The sequence below is a fragment of the Dipodomys spectabilis genome, unplaced genomic scaffold (assembly GCF_019054845.1).
Source record: "Dipodomys spectabilis isolate Male_0828 unplaced genomic scaffold, ASM1905484v1 ptg000054l, whole genome shotgun sequence".
NCBI lineage: Eukaryota > Metazoa > Chordata > Mammalia > Rodentia > Heteromyidae > Dipodomys > Dipodomys spectabilis.
The window spans coordinates 16,870,681-16,896,607 of NW_024870731.1; the positions used below are offsets into that span (position 1 = coordinate 16,870,681).

The 25,927-nt window shown below is 40.0% G+C and overlaps 1 protein-coding gene across 3 annotated transcripts in view; it reads left to right on the forward strand.

Annotated features, from left to right (window-relative positions):
* Nr1d2 (nuclear receptor subfamily 1 group D member 2) overlaps positions 1 to 25,927 on the forward strand; it is a 54,586-nt gene that overhangs the window by 12,027 nt on the left and 16,632 nt on the right. For all 3 annotated transcript variants that reach the window (XR_006147435.1, XR_006147434.1, XM_042679745.1), the window contains exons 3-7: positions 1,043 to 1,131; positions 6,701 to 6,845; positions 9,543 to 10,168; positions 12,907 to 13,092; positions 16,422 to 16,632. Coding sequence is in view for 1 of the 3 variants with exons in the window: in XM_042679745.1 (XP_042535679.1) it covers positions 1,043 to 1,131; positions 6,701 to 6,845; positions 9,543 to 10,168; positions 12,907 to 13,092; positions 16,422 to 16,632 (1,257 nt within the window). In the remaining 2 variants the exon portion in view is untranslated. The remainder of the gene's footprint in view (positions 1 to 1,042; positions 1,132 to 6,700; positions 6,846 to 9,542; positions 10,169 to 12,906; positions 13,093 to 16,421; positions 16,633 to 25,927) is intronic.

Consider the following 25,927-nt stretch of genomic DNA (forward strand, 5'->3'; position numbering starts at 1 on the left):
GAAGAGGAATGGTCAAGGAAGAGACCTGAGTGGCTCCTGTTGGGAAATTGAGAAAGTACAATTGCCTAAGGCGACATCTTTGAATCTTTGTTTTTGGTGTTAGAGATTGAACCCAATACCTCATGCATGTGCTCTAAGTATATTCCTAGCCCTTATTACATTTTTTGTTGATGAATTCTCTTATCTGCTTGATTTTTTTCTTAGTTTGTTTGAACATCTGATGTAAAGCAATGAAAAGTTTTCAGAGTTTCAGTGTATTTTTAAAGTTCTCAAAAAAAGAGGGGAAAAAAACCCCATAAACCCAACTCTCCCAGGTTGTATAGCGCTGCATTTAACACAAAACAATTTATTTGGTATAGGCTTCTTAAACATGTAATTTTATTGTTACTCTTAACGTGTTTTACCAAGGAGCTATTGTTTCATAAGTCAGATGAGTACATTTCTTTTGGGACAATGTTACTCTTCTTTGCTTACCTCCCAAGTTTCTCCCTCTTGTCCCTGCTCACAATTTGCATAGCTTATTTTATATATAGTGTCCATTGAGTACCATGTCTGCATTTGTTCATCCTTCCCTCTTCCATTTCTGCATCCCCTTTTGCCCCCCCCAAAAGACAGAAAGAAGAACAAATGAAACAAAACAAACAAGAAAATCCCTCAAAAGCAAAAAAAGAAAACAAAAGAAAAAATAAGCCACAAACAGAAAAACCCATGTTTCTTTTTCCTGTAACTCATTTGATAAATACTATTTAGATGTTCAGTATTCTTCTCCTAAGAGTGTCCTCCTTTAGTCTCATGGTTTGTGTGTGAATGTCTAGAGTCCTATATATTTCAGATCTAGTTCCTACATATGAGAGAAAACATGCACTGTTTGTTTCTCTGAGCTTGGCTTACCTACTTAACATGATTTGTTCTAGGATTTTTTTTAACAGCACAAAAGTAATTTATTGATGAAAAGCACTTACAAATTGAATGAAATAAACAATTTAAAAAAATATTGAATTGTTTCCTCCAGTTTTTCACTTCATGTCTGTTTGTGCCCTAGAGTTTAGCGGCATGGTTCTACTGTGTAAAGTCTGTGGGGATGTGGCGTCAGGATTCCACTATGGAGTTCATGCTTGTGAAGGCTGTAAGGTAAAGCAAGATTTTGTTTCCTTAAACTACTGGTTGTGGGGTTAAAGAAATTGGGGTTAGGTTTGTGAATTTCCACAGTTGATTATCTAGAAGGAGGTGTGAAATAAGCTGTTTCTCTTAAGTTTTAAGCATTTTACTTTTTATTGTTTTGGTTGGTCATGGGGCTTGAACTCAGGGCATAGGTGCTGACACTGAGCCTCTCTGTACTCGTTAGTGTTCTACTACTTGAGCCACTGCTCCACTTCTGGCTTTTTCTGAGTAGTTTATTGGAGATAAGAGTCTCAAGGACTTCCCTACCTAGACTGGCTTTGAACTGTGATCCTCAAATCTTAGCCTCCTGAGTAGCTAGGATTACAGGTGTGAGCCAGTAACACTCATCTTGAAAAATATTCTTTTTTTTTTTTTTTGGTCGGCCATGGGGCTTGAGCTCTGGGCCTGGGAGCTGTCCTTCAGCTCAAGGCGAGCGCTCTACCACTTGAGCTACAGCGCCACTTCCGGTTTTCTGGTGGTTTATTGGAGATAGGAGTCTCACGGTCTCTCCTGCCCGGGCTGGCTTTGAACCGCGATCCTCAGATCTCAGCCTCCTGAGTAGCTAGGATTACAGGCGTGAGCCACCAGCTCCCGGCTTGAAAAATATTCTTAATTTAGTGAAAGTATTTTTTTTCTTCATGATCTTGGTCCACATAAATTTTCTATCTTGGTTAAATTAAGGTGTGAACTATTTGTTAAACAAGAGCTTGTTCATTAACTCTTATCTAGGTGGTAGGGAAACAGGAAGGAATAAAATATCAAGGCACTGCTGTGTCTCATTAGCTTCATTTTAAACTAGAACTTTAAATTAGATCTAGCCTTGGTCATGTTAGAGTTGCTGTAATAGAATACCAGAGACTGGGTAATTTGTTAAGTTTGTTTGGCTTAGTTTTTTTTTTGTCGGTTGTGGGCCTGAACTCTGGGCCTGGGGACTGTACCTCAGCTCTTCAGCTCAAGGTTAGCACTCTACCACTTGAGCCACAGCGCCACTTTCGGCTTTTTTTTTTCCTGCTTATGTGGTGCTGAGGAATCAAACCCAGGGCCTCATGCATGCAAGGCAAGCGCTCTACCACTGAGCCACCTTCCCAGCCCCCTTGGCTCAGTTTTGAAGGCTGGGAAGTCCTACATTGAGGGGCTGCATCTGGTGAGGGCTTTCTTCCTGTTTCATAACATGATGGAAAGAGAGATAAGGCTGGGGAACGAGCATTTACACTCATAAGAAGCTGAATTTATAACAAAACCACTCTATATTAATGAAGGCAGAGCCCTTGTGACCCACTAATCATTGAGAATTTGGGGGGACACATTCAAACCCATAGCAGCTCTTACCATGTGTTTTGACATTATGACGTGTCAGATTCTAGGAGCTGAGAACAATCCCTAGGTACTTCTAAAAATGTAATATCTAAAGAAGTAAGCCAGGGGCTGGGAAGGCGGCTCAGTGGTAGAGTGCTTGCCTTGCCTGCATGAGGCCCTGGGTTCGATTCCTCATCACCACATAAGCAGAAAAAGCCAGAAGTGGTGCTGTGGCTCAACTAGTAGAGCGCTAGCCTTGAGCTGAAGAGCTGAGGGACAGTGCCCAGGTCAGAGTTCAGGACCCATGACTGACCAAAAAAAAAAAAAATCCAGGAGCCAGTGACTCATGTCTACAGTCCTAGTGATTCAAGAGGCTAAGACCTGAGCATCACAGTTTGAAGCCAGCTCATGCAGGAAAGTCTGTGAGACTCTTATATCTAGATAACCACCAAAAAGCCCAAAGTGGAGCTGAGGCTTAAGTGGTAGAGCTAGCTTTGAACAGAAAAGCTCAAGGATAGGACCCAGGTTCTGAGTTCAAGCCTAAGTATTAGCACCAAAAAGAAAAGAAGGAAGTGGTGTTGTGGCTCAGGTGGTAGAACACTAGCCTTGAGCTGAAGAGCTGAGGGACAGTGCCCAGGCCCAGAGTTCAAGCCCCACAACTGACCAAAAAAAAAGAAGAAAAAAAGAAGAAAAGAACTAATACCTAGTGAATAAAGCAATTTTGAATATAAATTGAATGTTTGAAAAGGCTATGACCAGTTTGTAAATTTAGCTGTTTCTCAGTTATCACTACTACTAGGATGTTAGTTAGAAATCCCAAATTAGATAACCTACTTATCTAGAAACCAACCAACCAATCTCTCTCTTGTCTTTTTCTTTCTTAAAATCTGATACAGTCTTTTCTTTGTCTTTTTTTTCTTTCTCTGTCTTTCTTTCCTTCCGTCTTTCTATCCTTCCTTCTTTTTGTCAAAAATATATTTCTTTTCTTTGCTTGCTTGCCTGCTCCCTCCCTCCTTTTCTTCCTCCCTCCCCCCCTTCCTCCCTTCCTTCCTTCCTTTAAAATAAAAAATGTATGTGCTGCTGGGTGCCAGTGGCTCATGCCTGTAATCCTAGCTACTTAGGAGGCTGAGATCTGAGGATCATGGCTTGTAGTCATTGTGGCCAGGAAAGTCCATGAAACAGTTAACCACCAGAAAACTGGAAGTGGCTTTGTGGCCCAAAGGGGCCTTAAGGAAAAGTTAAGCCCCAGAACTGACAAGAAAAGATGTTCATGTGAGAAAATCCATGTTCTTGCGGTTTTCTAACTTAAAGCCAGAAGCAGGAATCTAGTCTGTCAGGAATGGTGGGTAAATAAGATAATAAATATATGTGATGAGCTTTGAATATACATGATCACGGAGGAAGTACTTTCTGGGTGACTGAATGAAGTATGAGTTTGATAGCTTTTTTTTTTTTGCCAGTCCTAGGTCTTGAACTCAGGGCCTGGGCACTGTCCCAAGGCCCACTGCTCAAGGCTAGCACTCTACCACTTAAGCCACAGTGCCACTTCTGGTTTTTTCTGTTTATGTGGTACCGAGGAATTGAACCCAGGGCTTCATGCATGCTAGGTGAGCACTCTACCACTAAGCCACATTCCCAGCCCAAGTCTGATAGCTTTTTATGGTTAAATTGCTTTACAGAACTGACAGTATGTTCTATAAATGAAGCTTTTTGTTACTGCCTTAAAAATTACATAAATACATATAGACACATATTATAAAAATATGAAGTAATTGTGAAGAAGATATTCCCACTTAGCTATATATGTTTGACAAAAACATATATCTGTTAAATACCTTTTTTTTTTTTGAGATAGGGTCTTTATATATAACCCAGATTTGCCTCCACCTTGAGATCCTCCTGATTTAGCTTCCTGAGTGTGTCACCATGCCCAACTAAATTCACTTTTTTTCCCCCCTGAGAATCAAAAGCAGGACTTAATATATGCCAGGTAAGCACTCAGATCTAGCATTCTACCAGTGAGCTACACCCCAAGTTCTTTTTTCTTTTTTTTTTTTTGTCGGTCGTGGGGCTTGAACTCTGGGCTTGGGCATTGTCCTTGTGCTCTTCAGTTCAAGGCTAGCGCTCTACCGCTTGAGCCACAGCACCACTTCTGGTTTTCTAGGGGTTTATTGGAGACAAGAGTCTCACGAACTTTCCTGCCCGGGCTGGCTTTGAACCGTCATCCTCAGATTCTCTCCAGAGTAACTAGGATTACAGACATGAGCCACCGGCACCCGGCTGAACCCCCCCAAGTTCTTAAATGTGTTTAGTCTATTAAAATGTATTCAGGGGCTGGGAAGGTGGCTCAGTGGTAGAGCGCTTGCCTTGCATGCATGAGGCCCTGGGTTCGATTCCTCAGCACCACATAAGCAAAAAGAAAAAAGCCACAAGTGGCGCTGTGGCTCAAGTGGTAGAGCACTAACCTTGAGCTGAGTAGCTGAGGGACAGTGCCCAGGCCCAGAGTTCAGGCCTCACGACCTGACCCCCCCCCAAAAAAAGATGTATTCAGTGTAACTCATATTGTATCCATGGCAAGTGTATAATATCACAGTAATAAAATATAAAAATATTATAGCCCATAACCAGTATTTTTTTTTTTTTTTGGTCAGTTGTGGGGCTTGATCTCTAGGCTTGGGTGCTGTCCCTATACTCTTCAGCTCAAGGCAAGCACTCTACTGCTTGAGCCACAGCGCCACTTCAGGTTTTCTGGTGGTTTATTGGAGATAAGAGTCTCATGGACTTTTCTGCCCAGCCTGGCTTTGAACCGTGATCCTCAGCTCTCAGCCTCCTGAGTAGTTAGGATTACAAGCATGAGCCACTGATGCCCGGCCCAGTTTTGTTTTTATTGCTGCGATTTTTCTGACTTGGCCTCTTAAGTGCTAGGATTACAAGTATATGTTGCTATGCCTGCTTATCCTGCAAGTACTCAATAAAAAATTATGATATGTGTAATCAGTCCTGTATGAGGGTGGCTCCCATATATAATTCTAGCTCCTTGGAAGTCTAAGATCTGAGGATTACAATTTGAAGGCAGTCTAGGCAGACAAATTTGCAAGACCAGCAAAAGCAAGAACTGGAAGTATGGCTTAAGTGGTAGAGTGCTACTCTGATCAGAAAAGCTAAGTGAAAGGATGAGGCGCTGAGTTCAAGACCAGTACTGGCATGTTAAAAAATGTAGTCAGTTATAATTTTCAGGAAAAGTTTATTTTAAAATAATTTGCTTTTTGTTGGTCATGGGGCTTGAACTCTGGGCCTGGGTGCTGTCCCTGAACTTTCCAGCTTTTCACTTGAGCCACAGTGCCACTTCTTTTCTGGTGGTTAATTGGAGATAAGAGTCTCACAGATTTTCCTCCAGGATGACTCTGAACCACAATCTTCAGATCTTAGCCTCCGGAGTAGCTAGGATTGCAGGCGTGAGCCATTGGTACCAGACAGTTTAATATAATTTTGGTTATTGTGTTCTTATGTTTTTTGTTTTCCCTACAGCCATTAAACGGGATATCAGAGGAACTGTCATAGAGCATGTATTTGTATTGTGAAGTCAATGCAAATGCTAGCTGGGAATGGACTTTTCCTGGATCATGAGCTGGCTGTGTGTGTGTGTGTGTGTGTGTGTGTGTGTGTGTGTGTGTGTGTGTGTGTGTGTGTGTGTGTGTGTGTGTGTGTGTGTGTATGTGTATGTGTATGTTTGTGTATGTACGTATGTGTGTTTGTGCATGTGCACATTATAACACTGAATGCTGATATGTGTGTAGCCAGGAATTTCCAGTAGGTATAAGGAGGCTTTACTGATGTCAGCAGGTAGTAACCCTGGATAGACCAAACTGTGTTCCTCAGGGCTCTAGGGAGTTAGTTACAGCTGTTGAGAACATTTCCTGTCAACTTTTAAAGAATCAGTCATTAGTATTTCAAGAGGTTTGAGACTTGATAAGATAAGGTAAGGTCTGGTACCACAAATGCTGTATATTATGAAACAAGCTTTAGGTTAGCTCAAAGAATATTTAGAGGCAAGAGGAATTTTGTTCGGCACCGCATGTAGCCCATTTAAAAATCAAAGTCTGTGTCAGTGTATTTCTCTTTACCCTGGGCCAAAGTGTTTCCCAGGTTTTTCCATACATGCTAGATAGGTATGGGAGCAGTGCTTCTGAGGACTCGACCTAGATGGTTTTAAGTGGATGGGTAAATTTTTCTTTGTTCTTAGGGTTTCTTTCGGAGAAGTATTCAGCAAAACATTCAATACAAGAAGTGCCTGAAGAATGAAAATTGTTCAATCATGAGAATGAATAGGAACCGATGTCAGCAATGTCGCTTCAAAAAGTGTCTCTCTGTGGGAATGTCAAGAGATGGTATGTTCCTGGTTCAAAAAATATTTTTAAAAGTGTCTGAAGTTTGGCATGTGTTTTTCTGCATAAAGCAGAGCTATACAATAGTTACTAATGGCTCTCTCATGTTTAAGGTAAAGCACATTTCAGAAAGCTTTAGAGGACACTAAATTCATTAAGGTCAAATTTTAGCAACATCACTTCAGAAAAGCTTTTTAGCACACTTCTTTTTGTTGTTGTTTCTTGTAAAATAAACAATTTGAAGACTTATTCTCTAAAAAGGCCTTTTCTAAGAAAAAAGATTGTTTTCCTAATGTAATTCTTTACTCTGTCTTCTTAGTGTTGATTCCTTATGTGAACTACCTCTCACTGTTTTTTTTTAGCTTGTGATGCTAAAAAAGCCCATTAGTGCTTCAGGTCATACATTCTGAATACGTGCATTATATGTGTATATAGGTATGTAAAATTGAAAGAAACATTAGGGTCTGGCTTTTAGAGGGACTGGTCTAATACAGTAGTGTGAGTTCCAAATTACTAAGCATGAACTTCCTAGTTATCTCTGTAGACTATTTAGGCAATCCTTTGGTTACTACTATACCTTGCTGCTACAGAAATAAAAAATTACAATAGTGAGTTTCTAGAGTAATATATTTCAGCAATTACTGTTTCATTTTTTCAGTTGCCTAAAAATTTTATTTTTATAGCATTAGTCAGACTAGTGCTGTTGAAATGGTGGATGAATATTGTGCTTAACTCCAAAAGAATAAAACCAACAATCATTTGTGAAGGAAGAGAGGAATAGAGGCAAAGTATGAAACATGATAAGTTGCTTATCTTTGATAACGATATTGCCAAAGGTTACAACTGGATTAGTAAGGTTTTCTTGCTAGATTAGATGTATTGATTTTTTTTAATCTTCCTATAAATATTAGAATAGAAAGTAGCTTTTCTTCGGGGATAGGATTATTGGAGACACACACCTTATATGACAACCTTCTTAAAAAAATAAAGGATGCACGATCTAGTTTTTATTTATTGAGTTTAAATAAAATCTAACAAATTTATTTTCTAATTACATTTATAATAATTGTGTGTATGTATATTTTAAAGAGACTTTCTAGGAACAGAAAAGTGAGCTTAGGAGCTTGAGGGTAAGGTTTCAGAAATGAATTGATCAAGAGTCAGGCCTTCTAGGAGTGAGTGTACCTGCTGGGTTTTGTTAGTGTTAAAGGATGTGGGTAGCTGGATGCCTACTTCAGAAGAGCTCTCAGCCTTGTTAAAGGCTGGGCTGTTTTAAACAGTCTTTTTTTGTTGGTTATGGGGCTTGAACTCAGTACCTGGCTATTGTCCTTGAGCTTTTCTGCTCAAGGCTAGCACTCTACCACTTTGAGCCACAACTCCACTTCTGATTTTTGAGTGGTTAATTGGAGATAAGAATTTCACAGGGACTTTTTTGCCTGGGCCAGCTTTGAACTGTGATCCTCAGATCTCAGCTTCCTGAGTAGCTAGGATTATAGGTATGAGCTACTGGTGCCTGGCTAGTATATGTTTTTTAAAATTTATTTTTATTTTTGTTGGTCACGGGGCCTGAACTCTGGGCCTGGGCGTTGTTCCTCAGCTTTTCAGCTCAAGGCTAGTGCTCTACCACTTGAGCCACAGCACCACTTCTGGTGGTGCTGAAGAACCTCATGCCTCATGCATACAAGGCAAGCACTCTACCACTGAGCCACCTTTCCAGCCCTAGTCGATGGATTTTTTTTTTTTTTTGGGTCCGGTTGTGGGTCCTGAACTGTGGGCCTGGGCGCGGTCCCTCAGCTCAAGGCTAGCACTCTACCCCTTGAGCCACAGCGCCACTTCAGGCTTTTATCTTTTTGCTTATGTGGTGCTGAGGAATCGAACCCAGGGCCTCATGCATGCAAGGCAAGTGCTCTACCACTGAGCCACCTTCCTAGCCCTAGTTTATGGTTTTTGTATTAGTTAATTTCACACTTTGTCCACTCAGATTTTGCGTATAAAATATCTAGGAACGCTAGGTGCCAGTGGCTCATGACTAATCCTAGTTATTCAGGAGGTTGAGAGCTAAGTATTACGGTTCAAAGCCAGCCCAGGTAAAAAGTCCATGAGTTTCTTATCTCTAATAAACTATTCAGAAAAAGCTGAAAGTGGTGCTGTGGCTCAAGTGGTATAGAGCACTAGTCTTGGCACAAAGAGGCTCAGGGACGGTGCTCAGGTTCTGAGTTCAAGCCCCAGGACTGGGAAAAAAAATAATCCAGGAAGTAATCTCCTTAGCTTTGTTTTGGGGGACAAATGAAAAAATGTCTCCCTAATTCTCACTTCCTCTATTACATCAAGAACAGGTTTAAGAAATTTTGGGGGGCTAGGAAGGTAGCTCAGTGGTAGAGCGCTTGCCTTGTTTGCCTGAGGCCCTAGGTTCAATTCCTCAGCACCACATAAGCAAAAAGAAAAAAGCCAGAAGTGGCACTGTGGCTCAAGTGGTAGAGCACTAGCCTTGAGCTGAAGAGCTGAGGGACAGTGCTCAGACCCAGAGTTCAGGCCCCACGACTGGACCAAAAAAAAAAAAAAAGAAATTTTGGGCTAGAGATATGTGGATATTGTTTACTCATGTGACTAGAGGCTATAACTATCAAGTCACTTTGTTATTCTTTTGTATAAACAGCTCTTATTTAGAATATAGATGTTAAATATCTTTTTCTTCAATAGCTGTTCGATTTGGTCGTATTCCTAAGCGTGAAAAACAGAGGATGCTAATTGAAATGCAAAGTGCGATGAAGACCATGATGAACAGCCAATTCAATGGTCACTTGCAGAATGACACCTTAGTAGAACATCATGAACAGACAGCCTTACCAGCCCAGGAACAACTACAGTCCAAGCCCCAGCTGGAGCAAGAAAACATCAAAAGCTCTCCTCCTCCCTCTTCTGATTTTGCAAAGGAAGAAGTGATTGGCATGGTGACCAGAGCCCATAAGGATACCTTTATGTATAATCAAGAGCCACGAGAAAACTCACTTGAGAGCATACAGCCCCAGAGAGAACGGATTCCCAAGAACATGGAGCAATATAATTTAAACCATGACCATTGTGGCAATGGGCTTAATAGCCATTTTCCCTGTAGTGAGAGCCAGCAGCATCTTAATGGACAGTACAAAGGGAGAAACATAATGCAGTACCCACATGGGCATGCCATTTGTATTGCAAATGGACATTGTGTGAACTTTTCCAATGCTTATACTCAAAGAGTATGTGATAGAGTTCCAATAGATGGATTTTCTCAGAATGAGAACAAGAATAGCTACCTGTGCAACACTGGAGGGAGGATGCATCTGGTATAGTGAAATCAATTTTTTGCTCACCTTGTATCAAGGAAGCTTTTCTTTTATTTAGGGATATACCAACGTGGGAGGTGGGTCAGAAAGTCTAAGAGGTTTCCAGAATCAATTTTCTATAGTATTTTAGGTGAAATAATTTGAATAATATTTGCTGAATGACCGAGTTTTACACAGGAAAAGCTTGTGGTTTATTGATACTGTGATTAGGATTAAGATTTATGTAAAATAGGATTATATAGAATTGATCCTTTAATTCTTGAAAATACTTTTAGAAATTTAATTACTAAGTAACTTAGTAGCTTTGAGACTTTTCTCAAAAGGGCTGATATTTTGTCTTGCCATAGTCAGAGATTCCTAAATTTCAGTGGAGAGAGATTTTGTTGCTCTCAGTTTTTTTGAGTTGAGATGATGCTATGTTGCCCAGGATGGCCTCAAGCTCTTTGGTTGAAGCCATCTACTTGCCTCTCAACCTCCTGAGTATTGTGCCCAGCAGAGAGCTGTTTTCTTTTTTTAAAAAATTTAAAATTTTTATTATTATAAAGGTGATGTACTGAAGGGTTACAGTTATATAAGTCAAATAATGAGTACATTTCTTTTTGGACAATATCAGAGATGTTTTCTTAATCATTACAATGCAAAAGAATCTGTGGATGTAGAATATAAATGTTCTAGTATTTAGGAATATTGTAATTCCAAGATTTTCTCAGACTACATCTTTTGAGATAGGTTAATATAATTTATATCATTCAAGCTTTTTTTCATCAAGCACAATATTCTACATGAAAATACAGTTCACATTCAGCCAAAATCTCATCAAAAACATCAGTACTGCACCATTTCCAGTTTAAGCCATGAGGTCCTTTGATAGTGCTTGGTAATTTCTACTGTCAGGTAATTAAAGTCTTCTTTTTCATTTTCAAAATAGTTGACTCTGCTCCAATGTTTACATTCAGATTTGAGTCCATGGATATATGAAAGGTGATCTTCCACTTTATTAGCCTTTATGGCATCCTTAAGGAAAAATAATCAGTAAGCAATTAGGTTCTGATTTCATGGTAGTTTTCATGGGTTTAGAATCATCTTATTCCTGAATCCCATATGCATTTATTGAAAATCTAAAGGCTAGTTTTACTAACAATATATGGTATTTGTTTGTTTGTTTTGCTGTGTAGTCCAAGGCTAGTTTTACTAAGTATATGGTATTTATTTATTTATTTATGGGTATGTAGCTATGTAGCTCAAGCTGCCCCTAATACTTCTCCATCCTCCAGTTCTAGCCTCTTGATTCAGTCTTAGTGTTCTCTGGTGTATTAGGGTTTGATCTCAGGGTCTGGCATTTGCTAGAAAGGTACTCTATCATTTGAGCCAGGCCCTCAATGCTTCATTTTATTTTTGGTGCCAGTCCTAGGGTTTGAACTCAGGGCCTGGGTGCTGTCCCTGAGCTTATTTGGCTCAAACCTAGTGCTCTACCACTTGAGTCACAGCTCCACTTCTGTCTCTTTTGGTAGTTTATTGGAGATAAGAGATGGCTTTGAATCACAATCCTCAAATCTCAGCCTCCTGAGTAGCTAGATGTGAGCTACTCATGCCCAGTACCTTAGTGTTGTTATAGCTTCTTAGGCTTCCTGCCTTATTCCTTATATCTGTAGTCATTGTTTCCCTAATCATTGTTTTTGAATAAAGGTCAGTGGCCTTCTTTTAATTGTTGTTACAAAGTGAGGTACTTTATTGCATTCCTGTTGACATTGTTACTCTGTCTGTTTGGAAATAAATGAATTCTGAAATATGAAGTCAATGCAAGTATGGGTCCTAAAGTTTGTGACTTCATCTCTGTTTGGACAAATCACTGAGCCTTTCAGAGTTTCATTTTCTCATCTAAGAAATGATTATTGTGGACTTAGATTCAATTCAGTGGTAGAGCACTAGTCTATCACATGTGAGGGTTTGGAATCAATTTCTAACAGAGCAAAAAAAAAAAAAAGAAAAGGAAAGAAAGGAAGAATTACTGGCTTTAGCTGATATAGTTTAGAATCAAACAGATTTTGTTTGAAACCAGAAGACGCTGTACACCAGAAGTGTACACCAGTAAAAGCAGTTGTAGAGTCTGAAACCTGTACAATAGATTTTTCAAATAGCTGATTGATAGGGAGATTTTTTTGCTTAGGCTACTTCTTTAATAGTGAGTTAGCAGATATTTAAATTAGGTTATGGCTTATAATTCCAACTACTCTGGAAGGGAAGAGAGGAGAATCACAGTTTGAGGCCAGCCCAGGCAAAAAGTTGGAACTATATCTGAAAAACTAAAAGCAAAAAAGGACTAGGGACATAGCTCAGTGGTAGAACTTACTTGCCTTGCAAGCCTGAGACCCTGGATTCAAACCCCAGTACTACAAAACAGAAAGCCATCCTTTCCCTTTCCTTCCTCTGTTATTGCCTCTTCTTTGCCTGTCTTCCTTCTTTTATGTACTTTAGAATACTTCCATTTTTATGTTTGCTCACCTTTCATTGGTTAGAAATTATTTTTGTATACTGACCATGTGTAATTGTATATATTGCTGTGAAGCTTCCTATATTAAAGTGAGCAGCAGATGGGGAAAGGGCTAATAATAGTAGTAGATTTTACTTGAGTTTGGGAGTTATTTTAATGTTGGTGTTTCCAGTGGTTGTGATGGTGCTTTTGAAATTTCTTTACTGCCTCTCTCAGTTTAAGAGTTTTCCTGTTTTGTGTATACTAGGTTTGTCCAATGAGTAAGTCTCCATATGTGGATCCACATAAGTCGGGGCATGAGATCTGGGAAGAATTTTCCATGAGCTTCACCCCAGCAGTGAAAGAAGTGGTAGAATTTGCAAAGCGTATTCCTGGGTTCAGAGATCTCTCTCAGCATGACCAGGTCAATCTTTTAAAGGCTGGGACTTTTGAGGTAGGTTTGATTTATCCTGAATAATGATATACATGTGAACGTAAATGGAATTAAGCTCCCTTGTATCTTTAATTGATGTTAATAAAAAAGAAATGATACAGGACATACAGCATCTTGGCACTTTTGGTTTTTGCTAAGTATTTATAGTTCAGAGTCAGAAACTACCAACAAAATAATAACTGTGCTAGGATTTTAGGAGGATGTAAGGTAAATCTAGTTATCTTGGACTAGAGCTCTATTCTGTATTTATAGCATGTGAACTCTCAAGTTCAAATGTTTCCAGTTTGGATTCGGTGTTTCCTGCAGATGTAAGGCACCTAAGAGCCTAACCTGGTGTTTACTATGTTTAGCACAGAATAAGAAGGGAAAACAGTATTTTTTGTTTTTAGGAGATGATACAATATTTGAGGATTATCAGACATACCCGTGTGCCACCTAAGGTTGCTGCATTTTGCCATCTTTCTTTTCCCCTTCCCTTTCCCTTTTCTTTCCCTGTTTGCTTTGGGTTTTTTGTTTTGTTTTTCTTGGTCCAGTCGTGGGGCCTGAACTCTTGGCCTGGGCGCTGTCTCTAGCTCTTCAGCTCAAGGCTAGCACTCTACCACTTGAGCCACAGCATTACTTCCGACTTTTTTCTTTTTGCTTATGTGGTGCTGAGGAATCGAGCCCAGGGCCTCAGGCATGCAAGGCAAGCGCTCTACCACTGAGCCACCTTTCCAGCCCCTGCTTTGGGTTTTTGAGAGAAGTTCTTGTATGTCATGCAAGTTGTTCTCAAACTTAACATTCTCCTACCTCAGCCTCCTAAGTGCTGGGATTAAGGTGGGAGCATCCATGCCCTGCTCTTGGCTGCTTTTTATATGCCAATGTCTGTTGCAGAGAAACATTATGTCTGGGCTTGGGACAGCCACTGGTACTTTTGTTTGGACCAGCTGATCTGTGGCTCTCCACTTAGGGACTTTTTATTTCCTGTCTGAGGGCTTTCATGTTGCTGCTCAAGCAAAATAAGGCCTGGTACCTGCTTGGAGCCTCCTTAAGCTTAACTCTGAAGTTTGGAGAGTGGTGGTAAATTGATATCTAGTGAGTATCAACCTCAGAGAGGGGTACAAGCCATCTGTTTTAATTTTTTTTTTTTTTTTTTATCGGTTGTGGGGCTTGAACTCTGGGCCTGGGCACTGTCCCTGAGCTCTTCAGCTCAAGGCAAGCATCTACCACTTGAGCCACAGTGCCATTTCCAGTTTTCTGGTGGTTAATTGGAGATAAGAGTCTCACAAACATTCCTGCCTGGACTGGCTCTGAACTGAGATCCTCAGATCTCAGTCTCCTGAGTAGCTAGGATTGCAGGCGTGAGCCACTGGTGCCAGCTCATTTCCTTTTTTTTTTGTGCCCAACATCGCGCTATTTAGGCAAGTGCTTTACCACTGAGCTATGTCTTAGCTCTGTTGTTTCATTTCCCTCTGGGTGGTGGACCAGCTTATCAGTTCTTTTTTTTTCTTTGTTGGTCCTGGGGCTTGAACTCATGGCCTGAGTGCTGTCCTTGAGCTTTTTTACTCAAGGTTAGCACTATACCACTTTGAGCCACAGCTCCTCTTCTGGTTTTCTGGTGGTTAGTTGGAGATGAATCTCATGGACTTTCCTACCTGGGCTAGCTTCAGACTGATCTTCAGTTCTCATCCTCTTCAGTAGCTAGGATCACAGGTGTGAGCTTCTGATGCCCAGCTTTATCAGTTGTTCTTGATCCTGAGGGGTGACCTGTTGAGTAGTACACTCCAGATATTTGCTCTTCACATATGCCACTACATAGCTTATAGAGGCTTTTGCCTCAGCTGTGTTTTGTGGAGCACCTGGTCTAGAACAGAGAAGCAGCCATGTTCCTAAATATAGTAGCGATAGCATAATTAAGAGGTCGTACAGGTCAGGCTTTTCATTTTTAAAACTTTTTTTTTTTTTTTTTTGGGTGCTGGGGCATAAACTTAGAGCCTACACTTCACTTGGCTTTTTTTTTTTTTTTTTTGCTCAAGGCTGAAGCTCTACCACTTGAGCCAAACCTCCACCTCTGGCATTTTGCTGGTTAATTGGAGGTAAGAGTCTCACAGACTTTGCTGCCTGGGCTGGCTTTGAACTTGATCCTCAGATCTTAGCCTCCTGAGTAGCTAGGATTACAGACATAAACCACCAGTAACTGACTAGTTTGCTCCTTTTAGAAAGGTAGCTCTGGCCCAGAGGGGTGGAAAGACTTTTCTTGGATTACCAAAAAATTCATAAAACATCCAAGATTAGATCACAAATCCACTCCAGTATTTATATTCTTTCCCCCGTGGGTTTACTTCATTATCACTGTGTCCTAAGGTTAGCACTGTTGCCATAGAAGGCTCATTGCCTTTTGAATTATCTTGAATACCACACTTTTGGGAGTATTGCAACAGGAAGGTGTTAATACGGTGCTGCTTTGATTATGAGAGAAATGTATAACATCATCACCAGTTGGTGTAAGGGAGAGAATGCTGAAGGTAATTGTTGATTGATTTGGTTTGAATAGCAATTATGATGTGTTCTGAATACTTAATTGTGATTATTGTCCTTGAGTATAGTGTCTTTGGGTTATGACTTCTTGAAATTGTCTTAAGTAAAATTCAGTTGCCATGTTGCCTTTGCTGAATTTGATGCTTTAATGTTTCTGAATATTGTTGCATTGAATGATATTTTCTACTTGGGCACCAAGACCATGTGAAGTGCTTGGTAGTTTAAAGTGTTTCTTTAATGCCATTTCAACGGCCCATTTTTATACTCCTTGGCATTACTGCTTGCTCTGATTTTGTATTTGCATCCCAGAATCTTTTTTTTTTTTTCCTCCTGGTCCTGGGGTTTAAACTCTGGGCCTGGGTGCTATCCCTGAGCTTCTCTTGCTCAAGGCTAGTGCTCTACCATTTGAGCCACATGCCACTTCTGGCTTTTTTGAGTTTATTGGAGATAAGAGTCTCACTGATTTTCCTGCTAGGACTGGCTTTGAACCCTGATCCTCAGATCTTTGCCTCCTAAATAACTAGGTAAGAGCCACTGGAGCCCGGCTGTATCCCAGAATCTTTCAAGAAAGTTTCAGAGTGTTTCAAGACTCAATTATTTTGCTATTCGAGGCTGGAGTTTCTTTTGATGTTCTAGATTGCTGTGGTAGTGAATTTGCCTTAAGAAAATGGTTCTTAGGGAAAAATAAACTCAGTTTTCTTTTTACTATGTTCTTTTCTATGTGGAACATTTCCTAACTGACTTGAATACTATAACATTGAAATATTACCATAAAACTTCTCCAAATACATTAAAGTCTTCCTTTTTTCCAGGTTTTAATGGTACGGTTTGCATCATTATTTGATGCGAAGGAACGTACTGTCACCTTTTTAAGTGGGAAGAAATACAGTGTGGATGACTTACACTCAATGGGAGCAGGAGATCTGCTGAACTCAATGTTTGAATTTAGTGAGAAGCTCAATGCCCTCCAGCTGAGTGATGAAGAGATGAGTTTGTTTACAGCAGTAGTTCTAGTGTCTGCAGGTAAGCAAGATAGTTTGAAATGGTGTCACGTTTTGAATAATGACATTGTCTCAGAGACAATGGTAGTTTACTGGGTTCTAGCAAGCCATGTAAAAGGAGTAAAGTGTTAGGAAAAATGGACATGAACCTATTATTTTTCATAATGAAAAATTACAATACAAAGTCAAGAGGTTGTAATAGTTAAATAGTATTTATTAAGCCATGTGCTGGTATTCTAGCTACTATGAGAACTGAAGCTGAGATCTGAGGATTGTGGTTTGAAGCCATCATCCCTGAGCAGGAAAGTCTGTGAGATTCTTACCTCCAATTTAAAGCCAGAAGTGGAGCTGTAGCTCAAGTGGTAGAGTACCAGCCTTGACCAAAAAATCTCAGAGACAGTGTCTAGCCCCAGTACCAGCAGGCACGCACAAATATGTGCACACACATACACTATTGACTGCATCTGTTTCCAACCCAAGTATACCAATTCAGGCAACAGCAAGTAAAGTATAGATCATTACTTGTAGTAGTATGTTGAAAACTTAGTCCTGAATTTTCCTGGGGGCATCCAAATAAATACTATCTAGTTTCAGAAATCAGTTATTTAAAAATATTTGTTGAGATGGGCGCCGGTGGCACATGCCTGTAAGCCTACCTACTCAGGAGGCTGAGATCTGAGGATCACGGTTCAAAGCCAGCCTGGGCAGGAAAGTCCGTGAGACTCTTATCTCCAGTAAACTACTAGAATACTGGAAGTGGCGCTGTGGCTCAAGTGGTAGAGTGGTTGCCTTGAGCTGAAGAGCACAGGGACAGTGCCCAAGCCCAGAGTTCAAGCCCCATGACTGACAGAAAAAAAAAATGTTGAGGGGCTGGGAATGTCTAGTGGTATAGTGCTTGCCTTAGCATGCATGAAACCCTGGGTTTGATTCCTCAGTCCCATATAAACAGAAAAAGCCAGAAGTGGTGCTGTGGCTCAAGTGGTAGAGTGGTATCATTGAGCAATTATGCTTAGGGACAGTGCCCATAACCTGACTTCAAGTCCCAGGACTGGCAGAAAGAAACAAACAAAAATATTTGTTGAGAATTTTATATGTATAACTTTTTAAGTTTCCCATAAGCATCCTGCTCTACTCTGCAAAGGACGTGTTAGACACTGTAGAGTTATAAGTTAAGGCTCTTATTTATGTGGATAACTTTAGAGGCCTTTACATTAGTGGGATAAATAAAGATTCATGTTATTTAGAAGCATTTTTGGCTGCCTTTTCAGGCCAGCTGTATCTAAAGACCGTTTATGTCACTGAATTAATACGAAAGGAGTAAATAAGGATGTCTGTTTTCTTAGCAACATTGTAGTGCCTCTTGCATTTTATCTAGCATTACAATCTCTTGATAAGTAATTCATATTAGAGTTGACATCAAGTTTGTTTTGTAAAGGCAGAAATAATACTTGATAAAGTCTTTATTTGATGAATATGTCTTATGTGCCTAGGTACTTTGGGAAACAAAAAGCATTAAGTATCAAGCTTACTCTCCAACAATTTATGTTCTATTCTGAGAGACAAAAAGCTTTATGATGCTAAGCTATAGTTGTGTTGGGGTAAGAGATAGTTACAGAAAGGAAGATGAAATAATGTGAGGAGGCCTTGTGGAAAGGGAAAAATGGAGCTTGAATTTGAAAGTTGGGATTATTAGATATTCCTAACAATGAAAAGATGGAAAAGCATGGAAAAACCTGAGTAGGGTAGGGGAAAGAGAAGGTGGCTAGCACCTGGAGGAAAGTACAGAAAGAAGACTTTGAGCCTTATAGGCTAACAACTATAAGAAGTAGGCAGGAAGGTTTGAACTGAACTATGGGTAGTGAAAAGCCAGTGTAACATCTTAAATGAAATGATCAAACATGAACAGAGGCATGTTTACTGTTCTCTATTAAATGTTCTCCATGTAAAATGTACCCCATTTATCTTGGGTGGATTAGATAGCAGGTCTCTAGAGCTGAAGAACCTGATTATGAGGCTGTTGAAATAGGAGTGGATTTTCCTGAAGTAAGGTGTGGGAACGGAGACTTTCTTTTTTCTTTTCTTTTCTTTTTTTTTTGGGGGGGTCCGGTTGTGGGGCCTGAACTCTGGGCCTGGGCGCTGTCCCTCAGCTCTTCAGCTCAAGGCTAGCGCTGTGCCACTTGAGCCACAGCACCACTTCCGGCTTTTTTCTTATGTGGTGCTGAGGAATCGAACCCAGGGCCTCGAGCATGCAAGGCAAGTGCTCTACCACTGAGCCACCTTCCCAGCTTTTTTTTTTTTTGGTTGTGGGACTTGAACTCTGGGCCTGAGCGCTGTCCCTCAGCTCTTCAGCTCAAGGTGAGCGTTCTACCACTTGAGCTACAGCGCCACTTCTGGTTTTCTAGTGGTTTATTGGAGATAAGAGTTTCACAGACTTTCCTGCCTGGGCTGGCTTTGAACCACGATCCTCAGATCTCAGCCTCCTCAGTAGCTAGGATTACAGGCGTGCGCCGGGCATGGAACGGAGACTTTCTGAAGTAAGTTATCCTAGAGATAATTCAGATAAAGATGTGAAGGTAAGATGGGCAGCAATGGCTCACACCTGTAATCCTGGCTACTCAGAGACGGAGATCTGAGGATCATGGTTTTAAGCCAGCCCCAGGCAGAAAAATCTGAGTGACTTTTATCTCCACTTAACAAGAGAACTGGAAGTGGAGCTATATCTCAAAGTTGTAGAGTGTTGAATGAAAAAGCTCAGGGACAGCAATCAGGCCCTGAGTTCAAGCCCCAGGATGGACAAAAACAAACAAAAAACACTGTGCCTGAAGCCATTATGCTGGAAGTCATACTGCTTACTTTGTGTTTTCCACTAGACATATTTTATTTTTTATATTTGAGATAAGGTCTCACTCTGTGTCCCCGACTGGCCTCAAGATCATTGTTCTCTTGCCTCAGCCTGATTGGGATTACTGGTGTGTGCAGCAGTTTGCTTTAATCATATCCTAAAAACCTTTTCTTCTGATTGTAAAATTCATATGGATTATTTTTGAAAATACATAAAATTCAAGGTGAAAAAAAAAACGTTACCATTTCCAAAAGAGATCAGAGTTTTTGTTGTGTTAGTTTTGCTTTGAGTAGAGGACAAAATCTAACTCAGCCTGGCCTCAAAGTCAGGATACTTCTTGCTTAACCTTCTGATTGCTGGAATTGCTGTTGACTTCAACAGTAACGTGAGGGTTCTTACTCACTTTCCTGTCCATCTGTCTCCAGCTGTTTATGCTCTGTGATATATAATTTTTTTGAAATAAGAACAAAAGAATTATTATAGAATAATAAAATATATTCTCATTATGTATTATGTTCTTATGTCTATTTATGAAAATAATATTCATATATAAATGTACTGTTCATGTCACATTAAAATTTTTACTCATTAGCTAGCTAGGTGCCTAGCTAATGGCACATATCTGTAATCTTAGTCACACAGTGGGGCTGAGATCTAAGGCTTGTGGTTCAAAGCCAGACTAGGCAGGAAAGCTCATTAGACTGTTATTTCTGGTCAATCACCAAAAAGCCAGAAGTGGAGCTGTGGCTCAAGTGGCAAAAAAGTTCACTCTGGTCCTGAGTTCAAGCCCCAGGACCAGCTCCAAAAGAAAAAAATTATTTTTCTCTTTAGAAGTCACCTGTTTATTTAATTTATTTATTTACTTTTTTTGGTGCCAGATCTGGGGCTTGAACTTAGGATATGATCATTCTCCCTGAACTTTTGTGCTTATAGAAAGTGCTGGGTTTTTTGTTGTTGTTGTTGTTTGTTTGTTTTGGTGCTTAATTGGAGATAAGAGTCTCAAGGACATTGTTGCCTGGGCTGGCTTCAGACTGAAATCCTTAGATCTCAACCTCCTGAGTAGCTAGGTTGACAGGCATAATCCATTAACAATGCCAGACTATTTCTTAATTTTGACTGTATTCTGGTTTTGAACTCAGAGGCAACTTGTTAGGCAAGTAATCTATGACTTCGGCCATGCAATCTTAGCCTTTTTTTTTTTTTTTTTTTACATTAGTTGTTTTTCAGTTAAGTTCTTGTGCTTTTGCTGAGACCAGTTTTGGACTGTAATCCTTCTACCTCCAACACCCTTGTAGCTGAGATTACATGTGTAATACCACACCCAGTTTGTTTTTTGAGATAGGGTCTTGATTTTGCCTGGGCTGGCCTTACAAACTGCAATTCTCCTGTCTATACCTCCTAACTAGTTGGGATTACAGGTGTCAGCCACTGCCCCTTGATCATGCCTATTTTTTTCTTTTTGCCAGTTCTAGGGCTTGAACTCAGGACTTGGGCACTGACCCTGAGCTGCTTTTGCTCAAGGCTAGCACTCTACCACTTGAACCATAGCCTACTTCTGTTTTTTTCTGTTTATGTGGTACTGAGGAATTGAATTCCAGGGCTTCATGCATGCTAGGCCAGCACTGTACCACTAAGCCACATTCCCAGCCTTTTTTTTTTTTTTTGGTGCTGGTCCTTGGGCTTAATCTCACAGCCTGGGTGCTATCACTGAGCTTTTTTGTTCAAGGCTAGCCTTTTACCACTTACCTGCCTGGGCTAGTCTGGAACCTGGCTACACCTGCGTGTGTGTGTGTGTGTGTGTGTGTGTGTGTGTGTGTGTGTGTGTGTGTGTGTGTGTGTGTGTCTGTCTCTGTGTGTCTGTGTCTGTCTGTGTCTGTATCCTTAAACTCAGGGCCTGGCACTGTCACTGAACTTTTGCTCAAGGCGAGCACTCTACTAGGCTTTTTGGTAGTTTATTGGAGATAAGTGTCATGAACTTTCCTGCCGAGCTGGCTTTGAACTGTGATCCTCAGATTTCAGCCTCGTTGGGTAGCTAGGATTACAGGTATGAGTCACAGTGCCCGGCTACACCTGCTCTTTTTTTTTTTTGGGGGGGGGGGGGGGTGTGGGTCCGGTCATGGGGCTTCAACTCTGGGCCTGGGCGCTGTCCCTCAGCTCTTCTGCTCAAGGCTAGCGCTCTACCACTTGAGCCACAGCGCCACTTCTGGCTTTTTTCTTTTTTGCTTATGTGGTGCTAAGGAATCGAACCCAGGGCCTCAGGCATGCAAGGCAAGCGCTCTACCATTGAGCCATCTTCCCAGCCCAACACCTGCTGTTTTTAAAGCAGATGTTTGTAGACAGGAAAATAAAATTCAAAAGCTACAGAAAACATCACAAAATAAAAAGTTTCCATTCTGATTCTCTACCATATTCCTCAAAAGACTAGATTTCTGTCTTTTTAATTTACTAATGGTGAGCATTTATAAATGTAATGTTTCTACTTCTTTTTAAGTAGTATGTATAACCAATAAAGAAAAGTGCCCTCATTTTCCCCCCTTACTTTTTATGTTCTTTTTTTTTCATTTTCTTTATTCACATTTTTTGATTCTTTTACATTACTTCCCTTAGATAATTTAGGTAGAATTTCTTTATACAAAGAGTTATTATTGTCTTGTGTCATGGCTTCCGTGTAATCAAGAGTTAAGAGTCTTTATATCAGTTTCAAAATTGAAATGTCAGGGGTCATGTTTGAAGTCTTCTTATGAAGTGTTCACAGTGGGGTTGAAATAGCAGCAAGGGCAGTTTTTTTCCCCATTAATTTTTTTAAAATTGTTATTATAAAGTTGATTTACAGAGGGGTTACAGTTACGTAACTCAGGTAAAGAGTACATTTATTTTTGGACAATGTCACCCCTCCCCTCACTCCCAGTTTTTCCTTCCCATCCCCACCCAGAAGTTGTATAGTTCATTTTCAAAATAGTGTCTAGTGTCAGTTTCCAAGGGTAGTTTTTGACCTGAGCATCTGAAGCTTAAAGCAGAGGTGTTCCATGTATCAAGGAGCAAGTGGATTCATGTATTTTTCTATGTCAATTGTGTAGAATTAAGCAATATTACAGTTCAGAATATACTTTAGAAATTTTTTCTGTTTTTGGCTTTCCTTAGGATCCATAGTTGCCTTAAACAATTTTTAAAATTTATTTTGCTGGGTGTTGGTGGCTCACACCAGAAATACTAACTATTCATGAAGCTGAGATCTGAGGATCATGGTTCATAGCTAGTCAGGGCAGAAAAATCCTTAAGACTCTTAACTCCAATTATCCAGTAAAAAGCAGTTGAGCACCAGCCTTCAGCGAAAAGCTAAGGTTCAGCTCCTAGGCTATGAGTTTAAGCCCTAGTCCTGGCACACAAAAAAATTAATTTTGGATTTGTCAAAAAAATGCTAAGGAATTCCTAAGTCTCATTGCTGTTGTCCTCACAGCAGAGCTGTTGTGAGTTAAGACATGTTATCCTCATTTATACAGGTAAGGAAATTGAGGAACAGACAGGTTAAGTAATTTGTTTAATATCACATTGAATAATTTCACATTCAGAATCATATATGCTAGCCAGGTATTTGGACATTAATTTGACTTCAAAGTCTTTCCTCTATATTGCTTGTGAAGAAATAGCTATAGCTGATAAGGGACAATGGAAGGAAGATTACTCTTGAAAGGTAGGCTTTTTTCCAGGTCATATGAAGTGACAGAGTCATTTACAGTTGGAGGTTAGGATTGTAGGTGTGAGGGCAAGATGGAGATTTCAGTTTTATTTATAGCAGTGTCTTAGAGTAAGTGAATGTGCAAAGAAATTTGGTGAGTGCTGGGGTTGGGCATGTAATGAAGAACCAGCTAAGGTATGAGCAACCTCCTGGCTATGAATGGTGAAGGAATGTACCCTTGTTTATTAGTGTACTGCTGAGAAGCTGGATTCTACCTTGGTCTGCATTCAGTGTTACAGTCTCTAGCACATTATTGTCTATCATCCACATTTGGAATTTTGGGTTCTTTGGCTTTAAAATTGAAAAGACTGGTTTTAGAAATGAAGGCTGTAGAAAAAATTTGTATGATTTACAATTTTAGGTATAGGCATTCATTTCCTTGAGGGTTCTGAATGTAGAAAGCTTACCACATTTTATGACAGATCTAGTATGACAGCTAGTATTAGGAATACTAGCTCCCATTGGAATGTCCTTTCCCAGTTAGCATTTCTTTCTTTCTTTTTTTTTTTTTTTTGTTCATTGACATTATTTTGAGAGGATTACTGACATTCTTCTCAATCTTTGGTATGCCAATCACTGATGATAAGTCACAAACTATTACTTTCTGTCAAAATGTGAGCTCCTCAAAGGAAGGGGTTTTATTCACTCTTTGGCTTGCCAGTAGCCTGGAGAATATAAGCCAGCACATACATTCAATGTTTGGATAATTTGATGAAATGCAAGGATTTTTTTAAAAGCTAATTACTTTAAATCTGGGTGACAGTGGCTCTTGTCTGTAATTCTGGCTACTCAGGAGGCTGAGATCTGAGGCTCTTGCTTCAAAGCCAGCCCAGGCAGGAAAGTCCATGAGACTCATCTCCAATAAGCCACTCAGAAAACCAGAAGTGGCACTGTGTCTCAAGCGGTAGAGTGCTAACCTTGAGCTCAAGAGCTGAGGGACAGTGCCCAGGCCCAGAGTTCAAGCTCCATGACTGACCAAAAAAAAAAAAAAAAAAAAAAAAGGCTAATTACTTTAAATGTGTCCAGGTAGCACATGTTTGCAATTATAGCACTAGGGAAGTTGAGGTAGGAGGATAGGGAGTTTTACTTGGGCTACACAACAAGAGAATCTTGCTGAAAAAACCAAAGGCTGATTCCTTAGCATGTACAAGGTCTTGGGTTTGTCACTGGATCATGAATGAGAGGTTACCTCACCTTTCTAGTTCCTATGTAAAATCACAGGTCCTTGAGATTCACTCTTGAAAAGCATTTCAAGATGTCTCACTAAAAGGATTGTCTCACAGGTAATTATTTGACTATTGAAGTGAAGAGAACCTCCCAAAAGTGCTAATAAAAGCTTTTAGGGATGGGAATGTGGCTTAGTGGTAGAGTGCTTGGCTAACATGCATGAAGTCCTGGGTTCGATTCCTCACTACCACACAAACAGAAAAAGCTGGAAGTGGCGGTGTGGTTCAAGTGGTATAGTGCTAGCCTTGAACAAAAGCAGCTCAGGGACAGTAGCCAGGCCCTGAGTTCAAGCTCCAGGACTAGCGGAAAAAAAAAAAAAAAAGAAAAAAGCTTTAAATATTTTTTGCAAGATTATTCTTATTGGTCAAAGTCAGATGTCAAGAGAAGTGATTTTTTTTTTGTCAGTCTCGTGTGTCTGTCAGAAAAATTTGATTGTATAAACCAAGTCAATATTCAGTTTGTTTCTTTTCCTAAACAAATTAGCACATGGTAGTAAATGTTAGATTTTTTAAGTGAAAGATAAGCCTATTTCTACCATTTTTGCTGCATTTAATCACATGTGGTATTTATTTTGTCCTTGTTCTGAGTGCTTGTGTGCTGGCCTTAAAAGACTAACAGTCTTATTTTTTTTTAAAAACTGTTTATAGTGTCCTTTACAACAGTGAAAGGGTATGCGTTGGTTCTCGTAGAAAACACCTCTTCTTTTTTTAAACAGTTGTAAAGAATTTATTTAGTAAAGAGAAAGTAACGGCCACTTAGGAGAGTGAGCAGCAGGACCCAGAAACCAGTTATCCACCAGACCAGCTGTTTTGTACTGTCCCTCCCACAAACACTTCTTTGTAAGTCAGAATCACACTTCCCTATGCTGGGGCCATCGCACATTTCTTGTGCACTACTGCCTCCTTTTGTAAAGAGAGGGAATAACTTCTGCTGATGAGGAAAGTTAAGGGAGAACTACAGGGCTGATGTTAAGACATTTTATTGCTAGTTTGTGTGAAATAATCTGTTAACATTTTGTGTGAAGAAATATTGTAGACAGTATAATAAACGAGAGTGAGTAATATAACTAGTATGATAAAAGTTAATGGTGTATTAGTTATCTATTACAGCATAATAATTGATTGCAAAATTTAGCTTAAAAATGCTTCAATTTTTTTTTTTTTTGTGCCAGTCCTGGGGTTTGAACTCATAGCCTGGGCACTGTCCCTGAGATGCTTTTGCTCAAGGCCTGCACTCTACCAGTTGAGCCACAGTACCACTTCTGGCTTTTTCTGTCTGTGTGGTACTGAGGAATCGAACCCAGGGCTTCCTGCATGCTAGGCAAGCACTCTACCACTAAGTCACATTCCTAGCCCAAATGCTTCAAATTTGAGAGAAGATGTGACATTGTCCAAAAAGAAACGTACTCATTATCTGACTTATGTAATTGTAACCCCTCTGTGCATCATTCTTATTACAACAATAAAAAATAAAAAATTTTAAAAATGCTTCAAACTGAAGTTAAAGGCATGG